The sequence below is a fragment of the Gordionus sp. m RMFG-2023 genome, chromosome 1 (assembly GCF_954871325.1).
Source record: "Gordionus sp. m RMFG-2023 chromosome 1, tfGorSpeb1-WG-v2, whole genome shotgun sequence".
In the NCBI taxonomy this organism is placed as follows: domain Eukaryota; kingdom Metazoa; phylum Nematomorpha; class Gordioida; order Chordodea; family Parachordodidae; genus Gordionus; species Gordionus sp. m RMFG-2023.
Genome location: NC_088775.1, coordinates 69352150 through 69373824, shown reverse-complemented (window position 1 = coordinate 69373824; position 21675 = coordinate 69352150). Strand labels below are relative to the sequence as shown.

Sequence of the window (21675 nt, the reverse complement as noted above, 5' to 3'; positions counted from 1 at the left end):
CTATAAAATAAATTCTCTATAAAATCATTCTCTATAAACGAGATTCTCTACAAAATCATTCTCTATAAACGACATTCTCTATAATTGTTTTTTCTTTAAAAGTTTCTCTATAAAATAAATTCTCTATAAAATCATTCTCTATAAACGAGATTCTCTACAAAATCATTCTCTATATATGAGATTCTCTATAAACGACATTCTCTATAATTGTTTTTTCTTTAAAAGTTTCTCTATAAAATAAATTCTCTATAAAATCATTCTCTATAAACGAGATTCTCTACAAAATCATTCTCTATAAATGAGATTCTCTATAAACGACATTCTCTATAATTGTTTTCTCTTTAAAAGTTTCTCTATAAAATAAATTCTCTATAAAATCATTCTCTATAAACGAGATTCTCTACAAAATCATTCTCTATAAATGAGATTCTCTATAAATGAGATTCTCTATAAACGACATTCTCTATAATTGTTTTCTCTTTAAAAGTTTCTCTATAAAATAAATTCTCTATAAAATCATTTTTCTATAAACGATATTCATTATAAACGACATTCTCTACACTTGTTTTCTCTATAAAAGTTTCTCTATATTTGCATTCTCTATAAAAGATTCTCTGCAAAGACGGGATACCCATTTTGCACAATATAAATTTTACAGCTAACATACCAATAAAAACTTAAATTTATTGATAAAATATTTTAGGCTATATTTTGAAGTGGTTAATATCTTAATTATTCTGTAAAATATTTTTTCTATCATTGTAATAATTTTAAAGATAAATTTTTTTTAGTGTATGTTCTTTAGTTAAGTCTAAAACGAGTAGGATAGCATGATAGTTTGATCACTTTACTTTTTTTTTGTTATTGCGTGCAATGCTCGGAGTTAGTTAAATGTATAAAATTTATTGAATCAGGAATTAAACAATTATATAAAAGATTTATAAAAATGAGATTTTTGTCAGAATTGAAAATTATCCAGTGTCTTATTTGTTTAAACGAATTTTTTTAAAAAAACTAATTTATTGTTATATTATTATAAAATAATTATTAAAAGAAGAAATAAATTTTTTTTTTTTTAAATAAGCAAATTCTTTACAGCATACATTAAGTTTAATAAATTATACAATAATGGAAACAACAATTTCCGATAGTAAAATATGATTTCGCAACACTTTTATTTGCTGGTAAAAAAAATATAAGAATTTAAATGGAATTAAAAAGATATGGATTACTGAAATATCAATATGTAATCGAAAGCGAAGTATTATAAATCATATGTAATAAAATAAGAGAGGATATGAAGGATGTAGCTTGTAATTTTATGATAAATAATAAATTTAAAATAGTCCAAAATATCATTTTGCAATAAAATATAGTCATGAAATGGCGAATTACTTTTTTTATAAACTAAAAAAAGGAATAATTACCTGCAGTTGTAATAAAAGTCTATTAAAAATACAGAATGGACTCAAAAATTTGCCTTAGGTTTCATGTAAAGCATAATTTTAGAGTATAATTGTGGAGCGTCTAGACCCCACAAGAAATCGATATGGTTGTACTTTTCGTATCTAAAAGAGGCTTTAACGGTTTTCAGTTTGGAAATCAAATAAGATACATCGATCGGACCCGCCATCAAGTCTTGGTCCCCCCAAAGTATTACCGTTGGTACATCATATTTAGATAAGTCATAATCTGGGGGAGTACTCTATATGCGAATATAAAATATAATGAAAGAAAGAATGTCAGTCAACGTCGAGCCACATACCCTCCAATTTTATCATATATTTAAAGAATTTTATATTAAATTAATTTAATCTCGTCCTAGATTAGGAAAAATGATTTTAAAAAAATTTCGAAAAAGAAAAATAAATGAATAGAAATAAATAAATAGAGGGGAAAAAAAGGAAAAGAATGAAAGAGAAAGAATAAAATTTTAAAAATTAGAAAACAAATATGAAACTGATCTATAAATGGCCAAGTTTTTTAAAAGCCCGAAGTCGAACTTCTGGAATTTCTTTGAAGTGATGAGTTGAGCAAAATGGACGAAATTTTTCGAAGATGTCCCAGATGGAACATGCGAGGCCAGCACTGGAACCAAAGCCTAAAGCAGATAGAACATTAACGAATATATATGTACTCTTATAACTTGAAAATCAATTCCAATATATATTTTTTTTTAAAAAAGTAAAATTAGTTACTTTTTAATAATCTTTCCTTTATTGTGTATTTATTTAAGAAGTTAAAACTTGAAAATAAATAGCCATAACTTTGATCTTTATTTTTAAAAAAAGGAACTTAAATAATTTAAAAACTTTTCCGCTTTACTATATTTGAATTAAAATCATTCTAGAAACAAGGCTGATTGCAATTTAATTTTTTTATTCATCTAGCTGCCTTAGCCTTACAAGTTTGTGGATATCTTGACGATTGAGTCAAGACGTCAATATATCAATTAATTTAATAATAGTTACAAATTTTTGCAACTTTTTTGACCAGAGATATAATTTCTATTATTTTTTGCCCTAAATGAAGGTTTTTCCTTTTTTTCCCGTTTTTTATTTAAAGAATTTGATATTCTTAATATTCTGAAGAGTAAAAAAAAAGAGCCTTGAAGTGATATTTTATTTTAAATAAATATTTTCTTTGACATTAATTAACTCGCTGGCCAACCCTCCATATCTTTGATGTTCTAGTATATGATTATTATTAACTTGCCATTTTATTTTCTCTCTTTCATTAGTACAAAAATATTACCTACGATAAATCGACGAATATTCTTTGAGTTTTTATTAAACCTTTTATGATTTTACACAAAAAATAATGCCATTTTACTTATTTATAGGACAATTCCCCTCTATCACACAAGTTTCTAATTTTGAAAAAAAAAATTCACTTGACATCACATTTAAATAAAAAGAAGTGCATGTTTGATAAAAGATTGATAAAAATTATTTCCTGAATGGAAAAGAGATTTACAAAAAAATAACTTATCTAATAATAACATATCAATTGACATATTTTTCCTAGCCAAGCATTAATTTAATTAGATATGTCTGTGAAAGAAGTAATGCTTACACTTAAAGCGGCTTTACGCGCTAATTGACCTATTTCTAACCGGATTAGGTTAAATTGCTTAGACGCTGGTTAGAAAAGGATTAAGCGGGATCTGAATATGACATTTTATGTGTAATTATATTAATAAAGATCAACTAAATTCAGAGGTTAAAGTAGCGAGCTACTGCGCGCTATCTTTTTTGGTAGCTATAGCTAATAGCGGCTACTTTTTTTGTAATTATTTAATTTTTTAGATCGCTATTTTTTTTGAATTTCCCACTCCCTAGATTTGAAAATTTTTTTAAAATAAATATAAAAACCAAAACTGGCTTTAAATTTATTTATTTAAAATGTAAAAAAAATATTTCCTCAAATCAATCCAGTTATAACCTCAAAAAACACCAAAAGGTAAATTGTCATTTTTACATTCTAATAGTATTTATTTTATAAGACTGTTCATACCAATAGCTATAAGGGAATGGAGAAACATTTAAATAATTTTGGTATAGGCGATTCTACATCCAAAAAGACTAATTCAATTCAAACCAAATTAATTAATTATCCAAATGCCAATATTTCTCAAAAATTGGCTGATAAAATTATTGTTGATTTTATAGTTGATACAGTTCAGCCAATACTGGTTGATAATCCATCATTACCATGAGATTAAAACTCTATCCCCGTACAACAATTTTATGTCGACAATGTCGACAGACACTAATGAATAAAATAGCACTTAACTTTAAAGTGATGAAAGATGCTCTAATAGTAGAGTTATCAGAGATATCATATATATATACCACAGCAGATATTTGGACACATAACACTAGGTAAAAACTTATAAAATGCAACAAATTACCATAAATATTTTATTACATAAACGTTTTTATAATAAAAACTAACTATATTTTAATATTTATAAATGTTGATTTTATATTTACTATACAATAACATTATAAGCAAAAATTAAACAAATTTGTTTCTAAATTTTTTTATAAAAAGTAGCTAAAGCTACTTATAAAAAATAGTAGCTAATAGCGAGCTACTTTTTTTGGCAAATAGCGATAGCGGTAGCTCGCTACTTTTCTGTCTAAATTATCGGTAAATAGCTATTTATAGCAAGTTATTTAAACTTCTCTAGAGTGAGCTGACGTCTATAGTGATGTTCATGCTCAGGCAAATAAAAAATATACTCCCCATCGTTTAATTTTTTATATATCCCCCCTCATATTTCTTAATTTATGGTAAACAAAACTAATATATAAAATTTCATTATAAGAGTATCCTATCTTATTCAGGGCGAAAATTATATAGTTGGGTTCCTTATTTTTTTTATTATAATATGCATCAACATCATCTTTTATATTTATAAGTTTACTCGTTCATGGCTAAATTTATTTGTTTTATAATCAAATTTCTATTATTCGCTTATAATTTATATGTTACGGATAAAACTCACTTGATTTTATAAATTTTTAATTGTTTCTTTCGCCTAGCGACATTTTATCACACCACACTTTATCATGCGACACTTTATCATGCGACACTTTATCACGACGACACTTTATCACGACGACACTTTATCACGACGACACTTTATCATGACGACACTTTATCATGACGACACTTTATCACTCAGTCATTTGATAACGCGACACTTTATCACGCGACATTTGATCATGATATACTTAAAACTTAATTTATTATAATTGAAAAGTTAAATTTTGTTAATATCTCATTTTTTGACTTTTCCGTCTAAATTTCAATATTTAAAAAATTTAAATTAATTTTTTTTGTATTTTTTTTATTGAGAAAAACTCATATTTTAATTTACATAAATATAATTTTTTTAACTTAATTATCATCTTATATAAAACAGGAGACATAAGCACTAATTTTCTATTTATACTTTTTATTAATAAGTAACTATAAATCAATAAAACACCACACTTAAATTAATGTGTTTATCTATTGATATTTTTTAAGCTAATCGTTTTTTCACAAAGATTTATAATTTTTACAAATTAAGGTTTTGTATTTACCCATAAATATAATAATATTTTTTTTTCTATATATACCTCAATTTTCTATATTATTATATATTAAAGAATATTTTTTTTATTAATTAAAATGTTTGAATTAGGATTTACATCGAAAAATAAACCTACCCTTTTATATCAAAATTACGAATTTACTAAATTTAGGACAAATAAAAATGAATCAATATGCTGGAGATGCGCCAAATATAAATCTCTAAAATGCCATTCTTTTATTACAACAAAATTGAATGATATCTTAAAAGGTCCCCTTGATCATACTCATGAGGGTAACATTTCAAATTCTTATGCCCGAAAAGCAATATCAGAAATGAAATCCAAATTAAGTGAATATTCTAGTCCTTCTTTGGTCCATGCAACAACATTGTTAAATTATGATAATAATACCTTGATGGTTATGCCAAATAAGTCTGCCCTTTATCGATCCTTACAAAGGCATAAAAAATTGATCTCTACCATTATATTGCCTCCTATCCCTAAGGATCTCACTTTCTTATATCCGGAATGTTACAGGGATATTCTCAAATACGATTCTGGGCCAGATGATAATTTAAGATTTATAATGTTGAGCCCGGTCGAACTACTCGAAGGATTATCAAGATCGGATATATGGATATGTGATGGTACCTTTAAAATTGTACCTGAAATATTCTTCCAACTTTATACCATCCACTTTCAAATTGCACCGCGCGAATCCTGTTGGTATATATTGCTTATTACCAAATAAAACGGCGCATACATATGCAAGGATGATAAAAGTAATCATATTATATATTTTAAGAGATGTAATTTAAATTTTATTATAGGAGCTGAAACAATTACTACCAGGGGCGCATCCGAGGAAAATATTGGTGGATTTCGAACAGGCACCGATAAATGCGTTTAGAGCTGGGTATCCACTCGCAGATATCCTTGGATGTTATTTTCATCTAAAACAGAGCGTTAATAGAAAAATAAACGATTTGGGATTAAAAGAGATGTATGAGTCGAATGACGACTTTCGATTATATAGTAGGTGTTTATCGGCTCTTGCATATGTCCAAGAGGATGATGTTGGAAACTCATTTGATACTTTGGCAAAAATATTTGGTGAATTGAATGGCTCATCTGAACTAATTTCCTACTTTGAGAAGACCTATATCCGAGGACGTAGAAATCCCAGTAAAAAAATATTTTTTTTATTATAAATTTATATATTTATAGGGCAACGAAATAACTTTGCAGCGCCTTTATATAATATAAGACTATGGAATAAACACAATTCCACGTTAGAAGGTGTCGCCCAAACAACAAATTGTGTTGAATCCTTATACCAATGTTCTCATCCAACACTATGGAAATTTTTAGATGGGATACAAAAAGATATGCAGAAACATAAAGCTCTATATCTTCAAGTCGTGATTGGAACAACACCGTACTTATCAAAGAAATATGAAGATATAAAAAGACGAATTCAGATTTGTGTTTCAAATTACGGATTGTCGGATTCTTTAATATTTTTAAAAGCTATTGCCCATATTTCGTGAACTTAAATATATTATAAATAATTTATATTTTTTACTCGTGATATATTGATTTATAGTTACTTATTAATAAAAAGTATAAATGGAAAATTATTGCTTGTCTCCTGTTTCCCATTATAAGATGATAATTAAGTTAAAAAAAATTATATTTATGTAAATTAAAATATGAGTTTTTCTCAATAAAAAAAATTAATTTAAATTTTTTAAATATTGGAATTTAGACGGAAAAGTCAAAAAATGAGATATTATCAAAATTTAATTTTTTCAAATATATAAAATTAAGTTTTAAGTATATTATGATGAAAGTCAAAAAATGAGATATTATCAAAATTTAACTTTTCAATTATATTAAATTAAGTTTTAAGTATATCATGATAAAATGTCGCGTGATAAAGTGTCGCGTTATCAAATGACTGAGTGATAAAGTGTCGTCGTGATAAGGTGTCGTCGTGATAAAGTGTCGTCGTGATAAAGTGTCGTCGTGATAAAGTGTCGTGATAAAGTGTCGTCGTGATAAAGTGTCGTCGTGATAAAGTGTCGTCGTGATAAAGTGTCGCATGATAAAGTGTCGCGTGATAAAGTGTCGCGTGATAAAGTGACTCCAAATCGTTTCTTTATTCATCTTCATCATGGATGGATTATTATTATTATATTTATGAACAAGATCCATGTTCAAATTTATGTAAAAATTTATACAGTATAATTTAAACTAGAGGTCTGCAATGAGTGGTTTTCATTCGATCTCCCATATTTAATTTTGTTTAGCCTTCCTGCCAGTCAAATGTTTAAAATTGACAGATTTTTTTTTCTCATTATTTATTTTAATTTAATACATAAAATATGCTTACGAAATAAAAAAATTAACTTTCTATATGCAAATTTCGCCAGTAAATATCTCTAATTTACCTGCCCGTCTACCAGTTGTTTTAAAAATTTTAGCCCTCACAATGTTTAAACTTTATTAAACTGCCACTCATTAGAGTCCTGCAGGGCCGGCATCCGTAGCATCATCAATAAACTATAGGGCTGGCGTGTGGCCTAAAAAGTATTAATGCTTATTTTTCTTCCTATTCTTCCTTTTATTGCCTCATTGATAATTTTATAAAATGATTTTAAAAAATACCAAAAGGTTTTGAAGCAAACCAGGTGATAATTATTTACTGTTCATTTTCGTAAGCTAAATTCAAGGAAATGTTCAACTAGAGAAATTTTTTTTAATTGGATGAAATATATTTAAAATTAAATTAAACAAGCATCCGAAGTAAGGAAGTGGACCAGAGAGATATGAGTTAGGGCTGATTAAAGGGTTGAGAGATATTGGTTAGAGTAAAGATATATTATAAATAGATTTTAATAAAATTTAATAACTTTTTTTAATTAATCTGTGAAATCTGAAAGGTCATGTATAAGACGAATAGAAGTTGAAAATAAATTAGCTGTTGTAACAACAATTTCCTTGAATTCGTAGGCGTATTATTAGGTAGTACCCCTCCCCCCTCATAAATTGAATTCCCTCCCTCTCCACCCCATTTGTTACGCGCCAGTTTGAGTTGGAACATAATCATTTTGTAATATATTGAATAAAATAATATGTGAACATCATTTAATATCAAAGTTATAACTGAATATTTATTATTACATAACATTAAAATAGATAATGAAATAAATATTATGAATTTGAGTTGAGAATTACTCCCCATAGGATGTAAAAATTGGGTCTAAATCTAAAAAAAAAATTACCATTATACCTTGGACAAACTTGAACCTCAAAAAATATAATTTTCAGGTTCCTATTGACCCATGCCAGTCCATAAGACGAGTAAGAAACCGTCTATTGCACACCTCTTATTGTCACTTTACCCAAATGTAAATTAATTGTGAAATATATTTTCGAATGTAAATGTTTCGACAGAAAACAAATAAGTTTACGTCAGATTTTAAAAATAAAATTACGATACCTTATCCAAATTATCGGGGTTAAAGCCTACTATTAAAAATAGTAAGTTACTGCACACAATATTTAGGGATCTTTTATCTCCGCAAACTATGGCAGCCATCATCTGCAGAATAGCGTTGCTGGGGAGGAATTCATTTCTACCGAGAGTGTCTAAAAGAAATTCTACATTTGTACTGATACCTGCCATTGCTTTGATAGGGGATCTTAGATTGCCCAGGAATGCCACAGGAGCCATAGCGAAAAACATCTTGATCTAAAATATTAGTAAGGGTCAGAGTCTGAAAAGCTTTATAATTATTGCTTAATCGTAGTGAAGGTCAACCAGTTAAGAATACTCCACAATCAGATTTTTTAACTGGGAAGCTGCATTTAGATTGAGTATAAAACCAAATGGATTCTAGTCACATGGTTGCCAAAACGGTATTTTTACTCCAAAACAATTTTGGTAATTAAAATAATTAGAGACCATTTTATAATTTCAATCTAAAGGCACCTTACCACTTTAAAAAATTCTAATTTAAGAATTGATTAAACCGGTCATGGATGACTTTAATTACTCAGGAAATTATTATAGTTGCATTGATGATCAAAAGGAAAAAATCTTTCAATACTTATATTTTGATTCATATTTTCTTACTTTAGGGAGAAGTTAATATAAACCATTTTTAAACCCGTCTCAGTTTGTATATCCGGCCGCCGCTCGGTCTGGAGAGGGCTGCAAAATTTTATAATTAAAATTCGGGTCGGGTTTAATGAGAAAATTACAACGCAAGACCGACCAGCTCCTGCAAAATATTTTTAAAAAACCGTAAAAAATAAAGTAGGAAATAATGTTTTTTCTTGTTTTATCAAAATATAATGATAATTAGAATTTATCTCTGACAAGGACAAACAATTAGTCATTTTTACTTCATTTACCTCTATAAATATGTTTAATTTATATTTTTTTAATTAAAAATTTGGGGCGGGGCCGGACTAGGGTTTGAAAAAATAAAAATTTGGGATCAAGCTTACTCAGGCCTAAAAATTTTAAAATATTTCGGGCCGGTTGAATTTGCAGAGCTCTGTTGCCAGTGGTAAAATAAGAGCAGACGATATTAAACACTGTGGATTTTCAATGATATATTAGTTTAACATTTTTAAATGAATCCATTTTACAATGAATAGCAGTCATTTTAACATGTTAGTATTGGGTACGAATGAATTTGTGTAGAAATGAATCTTATAGGAAAATTATATTAAATGGGTAAATGAATATGAGTAACAAAATCAAATATATTTTAAATATAATTTAAAATTAACTTTTATAATTTACTAATATATTGTTTATTTAAAAATTAAATATTAGAATTACATAAATCTATATACAAATAACTTTATTATACTTGCAAAATATAAGCACTTTTTCTGACCAATATAGATATCAAAAAGTATTTAAAATCAATGATCATTATACCTCCCCGATCTCTGATTATATTATTAAAATGCAAGGCTGTATTTTACAAATTTGTCAAACACACTATATAAAAATTTAAAGTATTTTTTCGATATCCACTTTGAGTCGTTTCAATTTTGCTTTCGGGGTCAAAGATCATAAATTAGAATCCAATTGTGTATTTTTTTAAAATATTTTTTCTGAAACTGAGCTGCTCTAAATTATAATTTATTTATTTAACTTCAAAGATGTACATAAAAAAATAAAAACATTTATAAATTCAAAAAAAAAATGAAAAAAAGTCATATATATATCATTATTTATAAGATTTTCGTCATAAAAAATAAAAATATCTATAAATTGAAGAAATTCAAAAAAATTACGTAAGAATATAAGATGCTCTCCGGTGTTGTAAAGTAGCGCGCTACTTTTTTCAGTAGATGTAGCTTTGCTTAAAAGCTAGCGATAGTGGTAGACTAATTTAGAAAGTAGCAAAGTAGCGTGTTACTTGACTCTTCGCTACTTTCAATTTTATACAATAAATACCCATAAAAATTATTATAATATATTTATAATTCTATAATTAATTCTATAATCATGATCTTTTTATTTTATTTAATTAATTGAAATTTATATTTAAAAATATGTATTATAAATCTAGTTTTCAAAATATTAAAAATTTAAAATGACGACAATAGAGATTGATATTAAAGATAATTTTGGTACAGATCATGTCGACAAAGTAATTTCCCAAGAAAATAATGATAATATGGAATTTCTTTTTTCTAAATTCGCAAAATATTTTAATCTCGATAAAAAAAATTAACACATGGTATAAATTTCGTTACAAGATGTGCCAGAAGGTTTTATCTTCAATCAAGACTAGTAGCTTCTACTTGAAAAAACATTTACAGGTATTATATCAAACTGTAGCTCAATCCTTAATATTTAAATAAAATTTGAATCAAAGCTTTATCTATAATAGTTTTTGAGTTTATGTTTAAGTTGATTTTATGGTACAATCCAAATATGGTATGTTTCAACTGGCCATAGGACATTATTCAAGAATTATATTATAAATTAAAAATCACAATAAATAATTATATTAACATCTCATCTTAACATCAGACTCATCTATTTAATGATAATATTTTATAAATTATGATCTTTATTATCTGTATGTTAAACATAGCTGTTACTTCACCCTAGATACAAGTTGAATTGAATTTGATTGAATCCAAAGGTCAACTTGATAGGGCAATTGTAACGTTAAATAACTCTCTACCAAACCAGAATACCCTAGCCCGATCAAAAACGCTACCTATTTTAGATAATATTTTTCCAATAAATTATAATATTATTGAAAATCCTCTAGACGCATTTATTAAATCTAATATTACTCAAATGAATTTATTTGATGATTTTTCTTATAAAATATATGTATATTGAATATAATACTGCATTGCCCTCAAGTGCTAGAGTTGAACAATTATTTAGTACAGCAAAGCTTATTCTTTCTGATCGTCGCTCTGGAATAGGAGATGACAGTTTAATGTTATTATTATTGAAATGCAATAAAAAATAAATAAATTATATATATATTTGAAATTATATAGTCATATTTTTTAATACCAATATTATTTATTTAAGGTTTCCGGTAAAATCAGATTTTTAAATTTTAAGAAAAAGCGCTCAAAAAATGGTTTAAAACTGAAATGTCACATTGCCCGAAAAAACATATTGACGCTAACATTTATATTTAAAAAAAAAAAAATTTTAAAAAAACAAACAATTAATTAGCTAATAGCAAAAGTGAAACCGGTTTGTTTGCATTGCTATATGGAACATGCAATTGGTTTGATTTATAGCTATCGTAATGGCGTTTGAAATAGAAAGCTTCATTACGATTGCTATTTATATGGCTTAATTAAAATGCCCAGCTCAAGGGCCAAGTATAGGTCTAATACTATATTTTCTAGCAGGCCTGGGTTTTTGAAATAATTTTTTAATGAGCTTGGGTCGGGCTTGGGTTCAAATTTTTTAATTTAAACTTAGATTATTTAATAAGTTGCTAGCTTAAAAAAATATTACAATTTTTTTCTTCTAATAAATTTTAGTAAACCAAAATATTGCCTAAATAACTGAAATATTGTTTTTCATTGAATACAAAAAATTAAATTTTTGAATATGGGTTCGGGCCGGTAAGGTGCAAAATTTTTGCACCTTACCGGGGGCTTCGGAATCTTATAGGTTTAGGATTTTAAAATGTGCCGGCCAAGCCTGGGCCTATAAATTTTTTTTACTGCGAGCCTAGGCAGAGCCTGACCAAAATATCCAGACCCATGAAAGTCTCTGTTGGTGACAAGTGGAATAAAGCTACGCTAGCTATGTCTGAATAGTTATTTATTCTCAAGATTTCTGCCAAATTAATTTCTGAGGCATTTCTATTAGATCGTGTCCAAAAATTTATACATTGGTAATCCCAAGCAACTGAAATTCCAGAGGACCAAGGTATTAGGCTCACACGATTGAGCTTTATGTTGTTGCATGAGCATAAATGATTCGGCAGGGTATTTGGGATACTGACCCTTTTAAGAGCTTTTGAAATAAAATTATTTATGTTTGTATGCCGTTGACGACGGCTTTTGGAATATCTGCAATGTGATGGTGTCCTATGTAATCAGGTGGTAAAGAACAATAATATATGGAACGAAACTGAATATAGATATATGAAGTTCTTCAATAGTGAGAAAAAAGTCGAGATTTTTGATTGGAATAACACAAAGTCATTTGTAGCTCGATTTAGAATTCAAAATAGCTTGGGAACATTGTTATAATGTATAACTGGATAAGAGTAAATCAACGGAGGCACTAGGGGAATATCACAAGCTTTCTGATGGGTAGATGTGGGTCTGCTAATGGCATGTTGACAATTGTTCACACAAGTGTGAATAACGCTTTTTAGATCGAGATCATGACAGGAAGGTATTAAACTTGAACTGCTTAATCTTGAGGAGATAAAAGCAGTAATAGAGAAAGGATGGTGGACGAAAATCTATGTAGAGTTAATTTTTTTAACCCTTTTTTTAAAGAAATTTTGACACAAGTCATAATTATCCTCAACATTTTTTTATCTAAAATAAATAAACATTTATAAAGTTCTAAGGTTAGTTCTATCATAATGTCAAAATATAAAATCATTAATGAAGAGAAATAGAGTTGTATTCATTTGAAATTGGAAATTGGGTATTAAACCCCACTAAAAAATTTATCTTATTTTTCTTCATTGAATGAAGGGTTAATCACATCTTAAAAACATTCACTTTAAATATAATTACAAAATGCCATCAAACGACTTTTCAAATATCATCGCTTCAAAAATGAAGATTCATTCTAAAATAGATTCATTTCTAGAAGGTGCACCCGGGCTATTTTAGATATCTCGCTTTTATATTGCTTTTTATTGTTATTCATTTTTGAATTTTGTAATTTATATTTTTTCTTTAATATTATCTTACCAATATAATTACTTTACCACTATACCTCATTTATATTTTTGGATAATAAAAGCGCGAACAGTCAAAGTCACTGGTTGATCTATAAAAAAAAGGGTATAAATCTCGACTCGAGGTTTAAGTATTATATTTTTCTTTAAAATCTTGATTTAGGTAGCCTTTAAAAAAAATCGGCTAAATCAAGATTCGATAACACTAGCTAAGTTACTTACTAAATTCAATCCTTCTCGTTTAAGAGGAGGGAGTAATATGATTTGGAATCAAAAAGAATATAACAACTGATTAGGGTTAACACAAATAGTAATAAGTATAGAATTAGTATATTATTATATGTAAGATACCTTGCTAGCCAGGTTAAAATTTTCGGAAAATGCGGAAAAGGCAATAAGAGTGCCTTGCGAATGTCCAACGTAATACAAATTATCCTTCTTGGTGTTGTACAAAATGTAATCTACCATTGCTGGGAGGTCGTATTTGGCCATTTCTTCCCAACTAATTATATCAGAAATATCAATTTGGTTTTGATAGAAATTAGATCATATTTATCAAAAGTTAAATTTTATTTTATTTATTTATGAGTTTAGATTCAAACTAGAAGCATTATTTTTACTTAGGTGTGTAATAGATCGACTTTATTCTCAATTATTATAAGGTAAAATTTTAAGGATTTTAACAGGAACCGGAAATAGATCTACCAGGAACATATCTGAACCTTGGGATCGGAATGATTCGGAAAAATATTTATAAAAGAATAAGTTAAACATTTTCATTTTATTTTTTGTTCTTCAGTATATAGAAAAAAAATTTGAGAGTGAATAGCTTTTCTACTCTCACTTAGCTTAAAGAAATGACAGATATAAAATAGAATCAGAGTGATTGACTAAAAAATACTTGCAGTGAATAGTTTAAATAAATCGATCACATATTCGATCCGCTTAATCAACTCATATATTGGTAGCAACCTTATCCTCAAGTGAAATGAGCCCTTTTCTCACTCTTTATACTTGTCGCCATAAAAAATAAGTAGATTTTTTAGTTAGGTGTTCTTTTTCACAATCAATAATTTCTTGAATGAAAAACATTTGATTTTTTTCAAAAAATATCATTTAAAAGTGGAATTTAAAATGTTTATCTATCAAAATTATAAATATATGGCGACCACTTTAAACCGGTTTTTATCTGGGTACCGATAAAATTTACAAAGCTTATCATCAGAGTTACTACTTGTTTAAGTTACCACTATTGATGTTCTAATAAAATAAATGACATATATAAGGATCTTCTTTGAATATTAAGAGCTTTTATAGTATTAATGTTACATATGCGTACCCAAAGGGAGGGGGCAAGGGGAAATCCCCCCAATCTCTTTAAAAATTTATCACTTTTTGTGAATATCATTTTAAGTTAATAAAAAATATCCCCTTTAGTCCGCCCCCTCCCTGACCCCCAAAAATGTATGCATATATTTTAAACAATAATTTGAAAAAAAAATGTAAAAGTTGATATTTTTTTATAAAACTATTCATCATAATTTATAAATTTTTGGAAAAAGCATTTATATATAAAAAAGTGAACCAAAAATGTTTTTTAAGAAATGGAATATAAGCCAAAGATAAGTCTTAAAACAAAAGTAAAATGTATTATAATTATTAATAATAGATCCATTAAATTATTAAATATAATATATCAAATATAATTTTTTATAAAGTGAGTAATTTTAATTTATTTATTTAAATAAAAGTAAAATATAATTATAAAACTATTGATAAAATAAATCATAAATTAAATAAAAAAAATTAAAGCACAATACAATCAGTGGAATGTTAAGATTTACAATATATCTAATGATATCAAATATCATATGACAATCAAATAATTTTTACCAATATAGCGAATTATATATTTTACAGAAAACTATAAAATATTGATAAGGACATCAGAAAATATCTTTTAAAGACATTGTGGGATGAATAATATGAAGATTCTTTTTAATATTATTATTTAAAATAAATAGATGGCGTTAAATATTAGAATGCAAATTATTACTATATTTATTATCAAGAGCATTGATTAGTAAATTTTGTTAAAATACTAACTGTAATATATTCCCTAACTGTCAAATATGTCTGTAAAAGTGGAATTTTACCTAGTATTTTGTAACTAATTCTATATAATAGAGGAATATCAACTATATGTCTACTTACTTTTTATAAATAAATTTCTTATACTTGTTTGGATTAAATTATTACCATGCTTTTATAATGTATATACAAGTAATTTATTATATTTATATAAACTAATAAAAATATATTTCATATTTGTTCCGGGCTTATTTTTTTTTATTAAAAATAACCTCCTCTCTTGTAAAAATATTTTATGACTATATATAGACTAAGGTAACCCGGCCGAAGGCCGGGTAAAAGCGGGCCGAAGGCGCATCCCAAATGGGGTCTGAGGACGAAGCCCCAGAAATTTTTTAATTACCCCCCCCTTTATGAAAATCCTGGCTACGCCTATATAATGCGATCTGGTCCAGATGTATTGTAGGATGAATTAGGGATTAGGAGGGATAGTCTACGGACGAATGTTATTTGTTATTCGATAACAAGAGATTAGAATATGGCAACCTTGGATATTGATTTGACCAGAAGGTCCTTATAAAAGTAATATTTCTTCTCTGATAAGATAACATACATTCTTTTTTTAAAAAAAAACCTCCAATCCCAAAATTCGAATTCATCAGGAGTATAGACTTTGTGTTCTCTGGAATAAAGGTTCCCTCTTACGTTGCCTAGCCAAACATCGAAACCCGCATCGTGCAATATGAACGCTTATTATATAATAGCAAATAAAATATTATAAAGTTTTGATTTACTATTTCATCGATATAAAATAAACAAAGTGTTTGCTCTGATTGCTTTTGAAAGAAGGCAACGAGGAATGCTAATACAATAGAGGCACACGCGCCTTGATCACTATAGTCTTCTGTTCTGTCAGAATCTGCGTGCTAAGAAAAGCTAGTAAAGGAATCAACAATTTATTTATTTGATGACTTATATCAGCATATTTTATTTTGAAATTAGAATATATCAAATTATTGGTAAGGCCGCATTTATATTAAACGCCTTTTGTTCAAACGTTGGGATATTTGCAGCGTTATTACAAAAAAAGCTAATAAATAGGTATAAATTTAATATGGATTGTTAGGATGATAACACTATGATAAAATATGGGAAAAATATGTTGCTATGCGTTTATAAAAAATATACGATATGATTATAAAAATAAAAGCCAATTCAAAAGAAGTATATATGATTTTTCTCAAATATTATATATAATAGTTATCTCTATTTTAGCTTTACTAAATATCAGCTGTAACACCGTGCGTTAAATAACGCAACGCTCGAAGATAACGCGTTTAATATAAATGCAGAAATGTGTTTTATATATTGTTATTGTATATGGATAGAAAATAAATTAATAATAATAGACATGAATTTATCACAAATTAATTCCCAGCTAAATTAAAAAAATTAAGGAGGAAGAAATTTGACTCTTCAGAACCCCTAATGCCTCTTACTATATATTTCCAATTTAATATTAATTGAGTTAATATAGGGTTTTGAAGCTTAATTTATAGGACTTCTGGGGCTCGAACTTAAACAAAATGCTAAAAGTGGGAACCTTATGATAAGCGGGTTATTTCAAAAAAATAAAGTATTATTAATTATTATAAACATTGTAAATTTACTTATAACCATTTTTTTCTCACTTAAGTTCCCTAGTAACTGCTCTAACCATCATCGAGCCTAATAAATGAGGTTCCAACTGTAAAGTTAGATATTAGTAAAAATAAAACACTCATTACACTGTACACCTAATAATGAAATAACGATATTAGGAAAAATTCATATGTTAAATCCCAAAAGTCTGTCTAATGATTTTACTCCTATACGAAAAGTATTTCATTTTTGGACAAATTTGATTTCCTGCATTATACTTTATTTGTTTTTTTTGATACCATAAATTTTAGAAAGTATAATCTTTTATAAATTACCTTTATAGTTACCTTTTATAAAATTTACGAAACCCAATCCTTTATAGGATGGATGAATGAGTGTAATATGTATTCAATGAGAACTGTTAAGATAGCTATTTCAAGCAACGTTGACCATTTTAAAGTAATAGTCTCACTCGTCCGCTTATCAAATTTTGCATAAGTGATTAATTTTTTTTATCCAAAATATACCGAAACTTTGCGTCTTGTTCGTCATAACCCAATCAGCTGATGAGCAGAGTAGACCATGTTGTAAATAAACAACATTAGTTATATCAGATACCGGATTGGGGATCCTATGCATAATCAAAAGGAAACCGTCTTCAGTTGCCACTTGGTGCTCTTCATATGGGTAACCTCGTGATTTTATCAGTTGTTCCTTTTTATTAAATAAAACAAAACTTGTTTATAGTCAAATACCCATCAACTTTATTAATCCTATTATAATTTTATCAAGCCTACTCAAATATGATGATAAGAAAATATAGATTATTTATGATAATTAAATTGTGAATAAATATCAAATGTTCAAATTTATTTTCAGAATATTCCGACCAATGGGAGATAGTTTATTTTTATAATATTCTTAATCTTGTGATAAAATAAAATAGTAAAATTTTCTGTTATTTAATCCCTTCCACTCTTACTTCAATTTTATTTTGCAAGAAATTATTCAAATATATAATCGATAAGGCTATTTAGATTTAATTATGTCATTCATTTAATTTTATAAATAAAGATTGTACATATCAATTTAGTAAACCAACTACATATGTTACGGGGGAAAAAACCAAGAAGCAAAATAATAAAACAAAAAGAAAAGAAAAATTTTTAAAAATGGAAAAAATAATATAAAACAATGCTACCAAACACTTAAAACAAATTAAAATAGGGTGTCCTTAGTTGAAAAGAATGTGTAACCTAGGCTAAACAGCAAGTATCAAAAAAATATGATAAACTAGGATACCGCCTAAAAATATTTTTATTACCTTAAAAGCATCTAAACCCCATTTTGCTTGAAATATTAATTTATTCAAACTCAAAAACACTGGAGCATAAAATTAACAATACAATATGCAGTAAAACTTGCCTAATTTTGACTTATGATAATTTGGGTAACTCCATAATTTGATTAAAATTTTGAGTCCCAATCAAATTCCTATTAACTAGTATTACTCATATTAAATCGGGCAACTGTCTAAGTTTGTCAAAAATTATGGTCCTAACGGTGTCAAAATTAGCCAGTTTTATTGTATTATCATAGACTTATAAATCTATGGTCATTATATAAATTACTAGCACATTTTTTTATTTTGGAAAATTTTAAATGGATTTTGGGTTCTTACAAATTTTAAAATAGGGTTGTTCTAGTTGAAATTTTAATATCTAGCTAAAACTGACTAATTAAAATAATAGTAAAGGTTAGGGTTTAATTAAATTTGCCGCAGCGCTCATGCTTAGGCTTAGATTTTCCCGGGTAGAACTCCTGCTTCCTCTAAAAAAAATCAGAAAAAATAATGTGACAAAAGTAAAATATCTTTTGATTAAATAAGTTTTATATGATTTATTAAGTATATATAGTTTAACTGCATTAGCCTTCTAGGGCTCGCATGATCCCGTCTTCCCTACTTATGATAAATTAAAGAGAGAATCATTTCACAGGAAAATATTTAAAACTTGTTAGATATGATACCTTTCGTTCAAGTTAATATATTTTACAAAGTAATAATGTTATACAATATATAAATCATTATACAAATTGAGTTGTAAATTATAATTTACCACATTCATAGTTATGAGAGGATCTATAGAAACATTCGTCATAGTAGGAACATGCTCATAATTTGGGAATATATCAGGGGCCGGATTATGATCGTTGAAATTTCTTGTTGGTCCGATATTCAAAAACTCATCTGCTTCTGATTATAATGATGGATAAAAATAAAATATGCTTTTATTATATAAAACTTTTGTAAAGTGAGAATTCGAAGGTTGGAACTTCTTTTTTTTGCGAAAAAATTAAGTAAGAAAAATAATAGTGTAAGGAAGAACGAAACTAAGAAGAGCGTTAGACTCTTAATATTATTAAAAATAATTCCTTATGATGACAACAAAAATAGGTCTATGTTTTAAAATAATCAGATAGGGGCTTTAGAGCATCGATTACAGGGTTTAATTATTAAATGCATATGTTATAATCAGATGGTAACACTGATTCTAGGTCAATAAAATTAATTACTGACTTTCTTACCTACTTTGTGAATCAATGTTAATTAATGCAAATTAGTTATAATTATTTAAGTAATGTTTCTTAGATACGCATATTTGCTAACGTTCTGATTGAAAATAAGTCTTAAATAATATTACTAATATTAAAATTGAACCTGAAATATTGTTATTTTGAAATTGAATAAAGCTTGGCGATATTTCAGAATTATCATCAAATTCAAACAAAGACTTTTGGCTCCTTTCTAAGGAATCTACTATAAAAGGAATAATAAATATAATCAATACAAGATATAAATCTTTTATTCTGAACATTTTTAGCATTTTATAAAAAAAATTCTATAGATTAAAATATTATTTGAAAAAATATTAATTTTTCTAATATAAAATAAAGACTTGAGATTTAACTGTATAATAAACAATGTGTGTGGGCATAGAGGAAGAACTTATTTCATTTTATAGTTTTGAAAAAAAAACAATGTAATTTTGCTTTTTTCCCCCATGTTCTTATAAAATAATCTTGCCTCTATAAAATTATTCTAATTATTTTTCTTTTTTTACTACATATTCACTGTTTTCTCTTTGTCTTTTTTTCCTTTCATTCTTTCGATATTAATTTTTTTTTTCTTTTGTTTTCTCTTGGTCTTTTAAATTTTTAAAATAAAAACCTAAATTCTATTATAAACTAGGTTTATTCAACCTAAGATTCATTCATAATTCTAATTATCACAGATTAGAAAAAATATGTTATTATTCTTTTATTTTTGAAATACTTTTGTTCTAAATTATATATTTAAAAAAAGTTAGTCTATCCTCTATACACTATATATTCATTAATCATCTTCCCACCATCGCAGTTAATGTTATTCCTATAGGGGAAGTGGGTGGGGATAAAGCAAAAAAAGTGTGATTATTGATTAATTGAATTTCAATATTATTTTATTTTATGACTATTTATAGTGCTGTAAAGTAACGTCGATGAAACATAACTTTTTTGAGGAAAAGGAACGCCAATCGTTACTTGTTTCGAAAAGTAACAAGAGCCCGTTTTTTTTGAGCAATGATAACCCAATACATTTTTCTTGTGAAATATATTTCATTTTAAAAAATTTATAGATAATTTAAGCCGAGTTTTTAATTCAGATCAACCACTAAAGTTCTTCATTTTTATTTTATTTATTACATTTTTATTGTAGAACTTAGTTAGATAAAAGGGATGATAAATAGACTGATCATTGAAAATACATTCATCTCTTAACTTTGTCGTGGTTAAAAAAATATGGTTGCAGCATTCAATTATATTTAATAATTTGGAATTGAAAACAAGCAATTTTTATTTAAATGTATAATATTATTTTCTACTACTCATAGTAACTAAAAGAGCATAACTCAATTTTTAAAAACGAACCAACTAATAGTGGGATTTGAGAAGAAAATAATTTAATTAATATAATCATGATTTCTTAAATTTATTTTATGTTACTTTTTTAAGTACATTAAAGAAAAGGTAGATATATCTTATTACGGCGATGCAATTCGGGTACAAGATACTCCATTATACCGCATTATATAGGTAACAAAATAGGCATTAAAACATAAAAAAATCTCACATCAAATTATCGGGCTATGACGGGAATACCATAAAAGCAGGGTTTAACATTTATTCAAAATTCAAACAGATCGTAGCTCTTTTGAAGATCAAAAAATGCGAAGATTTTTTCGCTAAAAAAAATTTTGAGCTTGCTCAAAGAAGATTAAAAAAAAATTTTTGTAAAAAAATCTTCTATGATTTTGAGAAAAAATTTTTGTAATTTTATAATATACTAAAATCTTTAGTAAGAAAATCTTTAT

General features: G+C 26.9%; 1 protein-coding gene across 1 annotated transcript; it reads right to left on the bottom strand.

Moving 5' to 3' along the window:
• Positions 1–1468: 1468 nt before the first annotated feature.
• On the bottom strand, positions 1469–21380 carry LOC135929186 (gastric triacylglycerol lipase-like). The gene is made up of 8 exons (XM_065465735.1): positions 21350–21380; positions 19381–19517; positions 17791–17977; positions 16257–16371; positions 13883–14033; positions 8593–8844; positions 1961–2101; positions 1469–1705 (listed from the first exon to the last, which is right to left on the bottom strand). Exons 1-8 carry the CDS (start codon positions 21378–21380, stop codon positions 1469–1471), a joined length of 1251 nt encoding a protein of 416 aa, XP_065321807.1.
• Between the last annotated feature and the right edge of the window lie 295 nt (positions 21381–21675).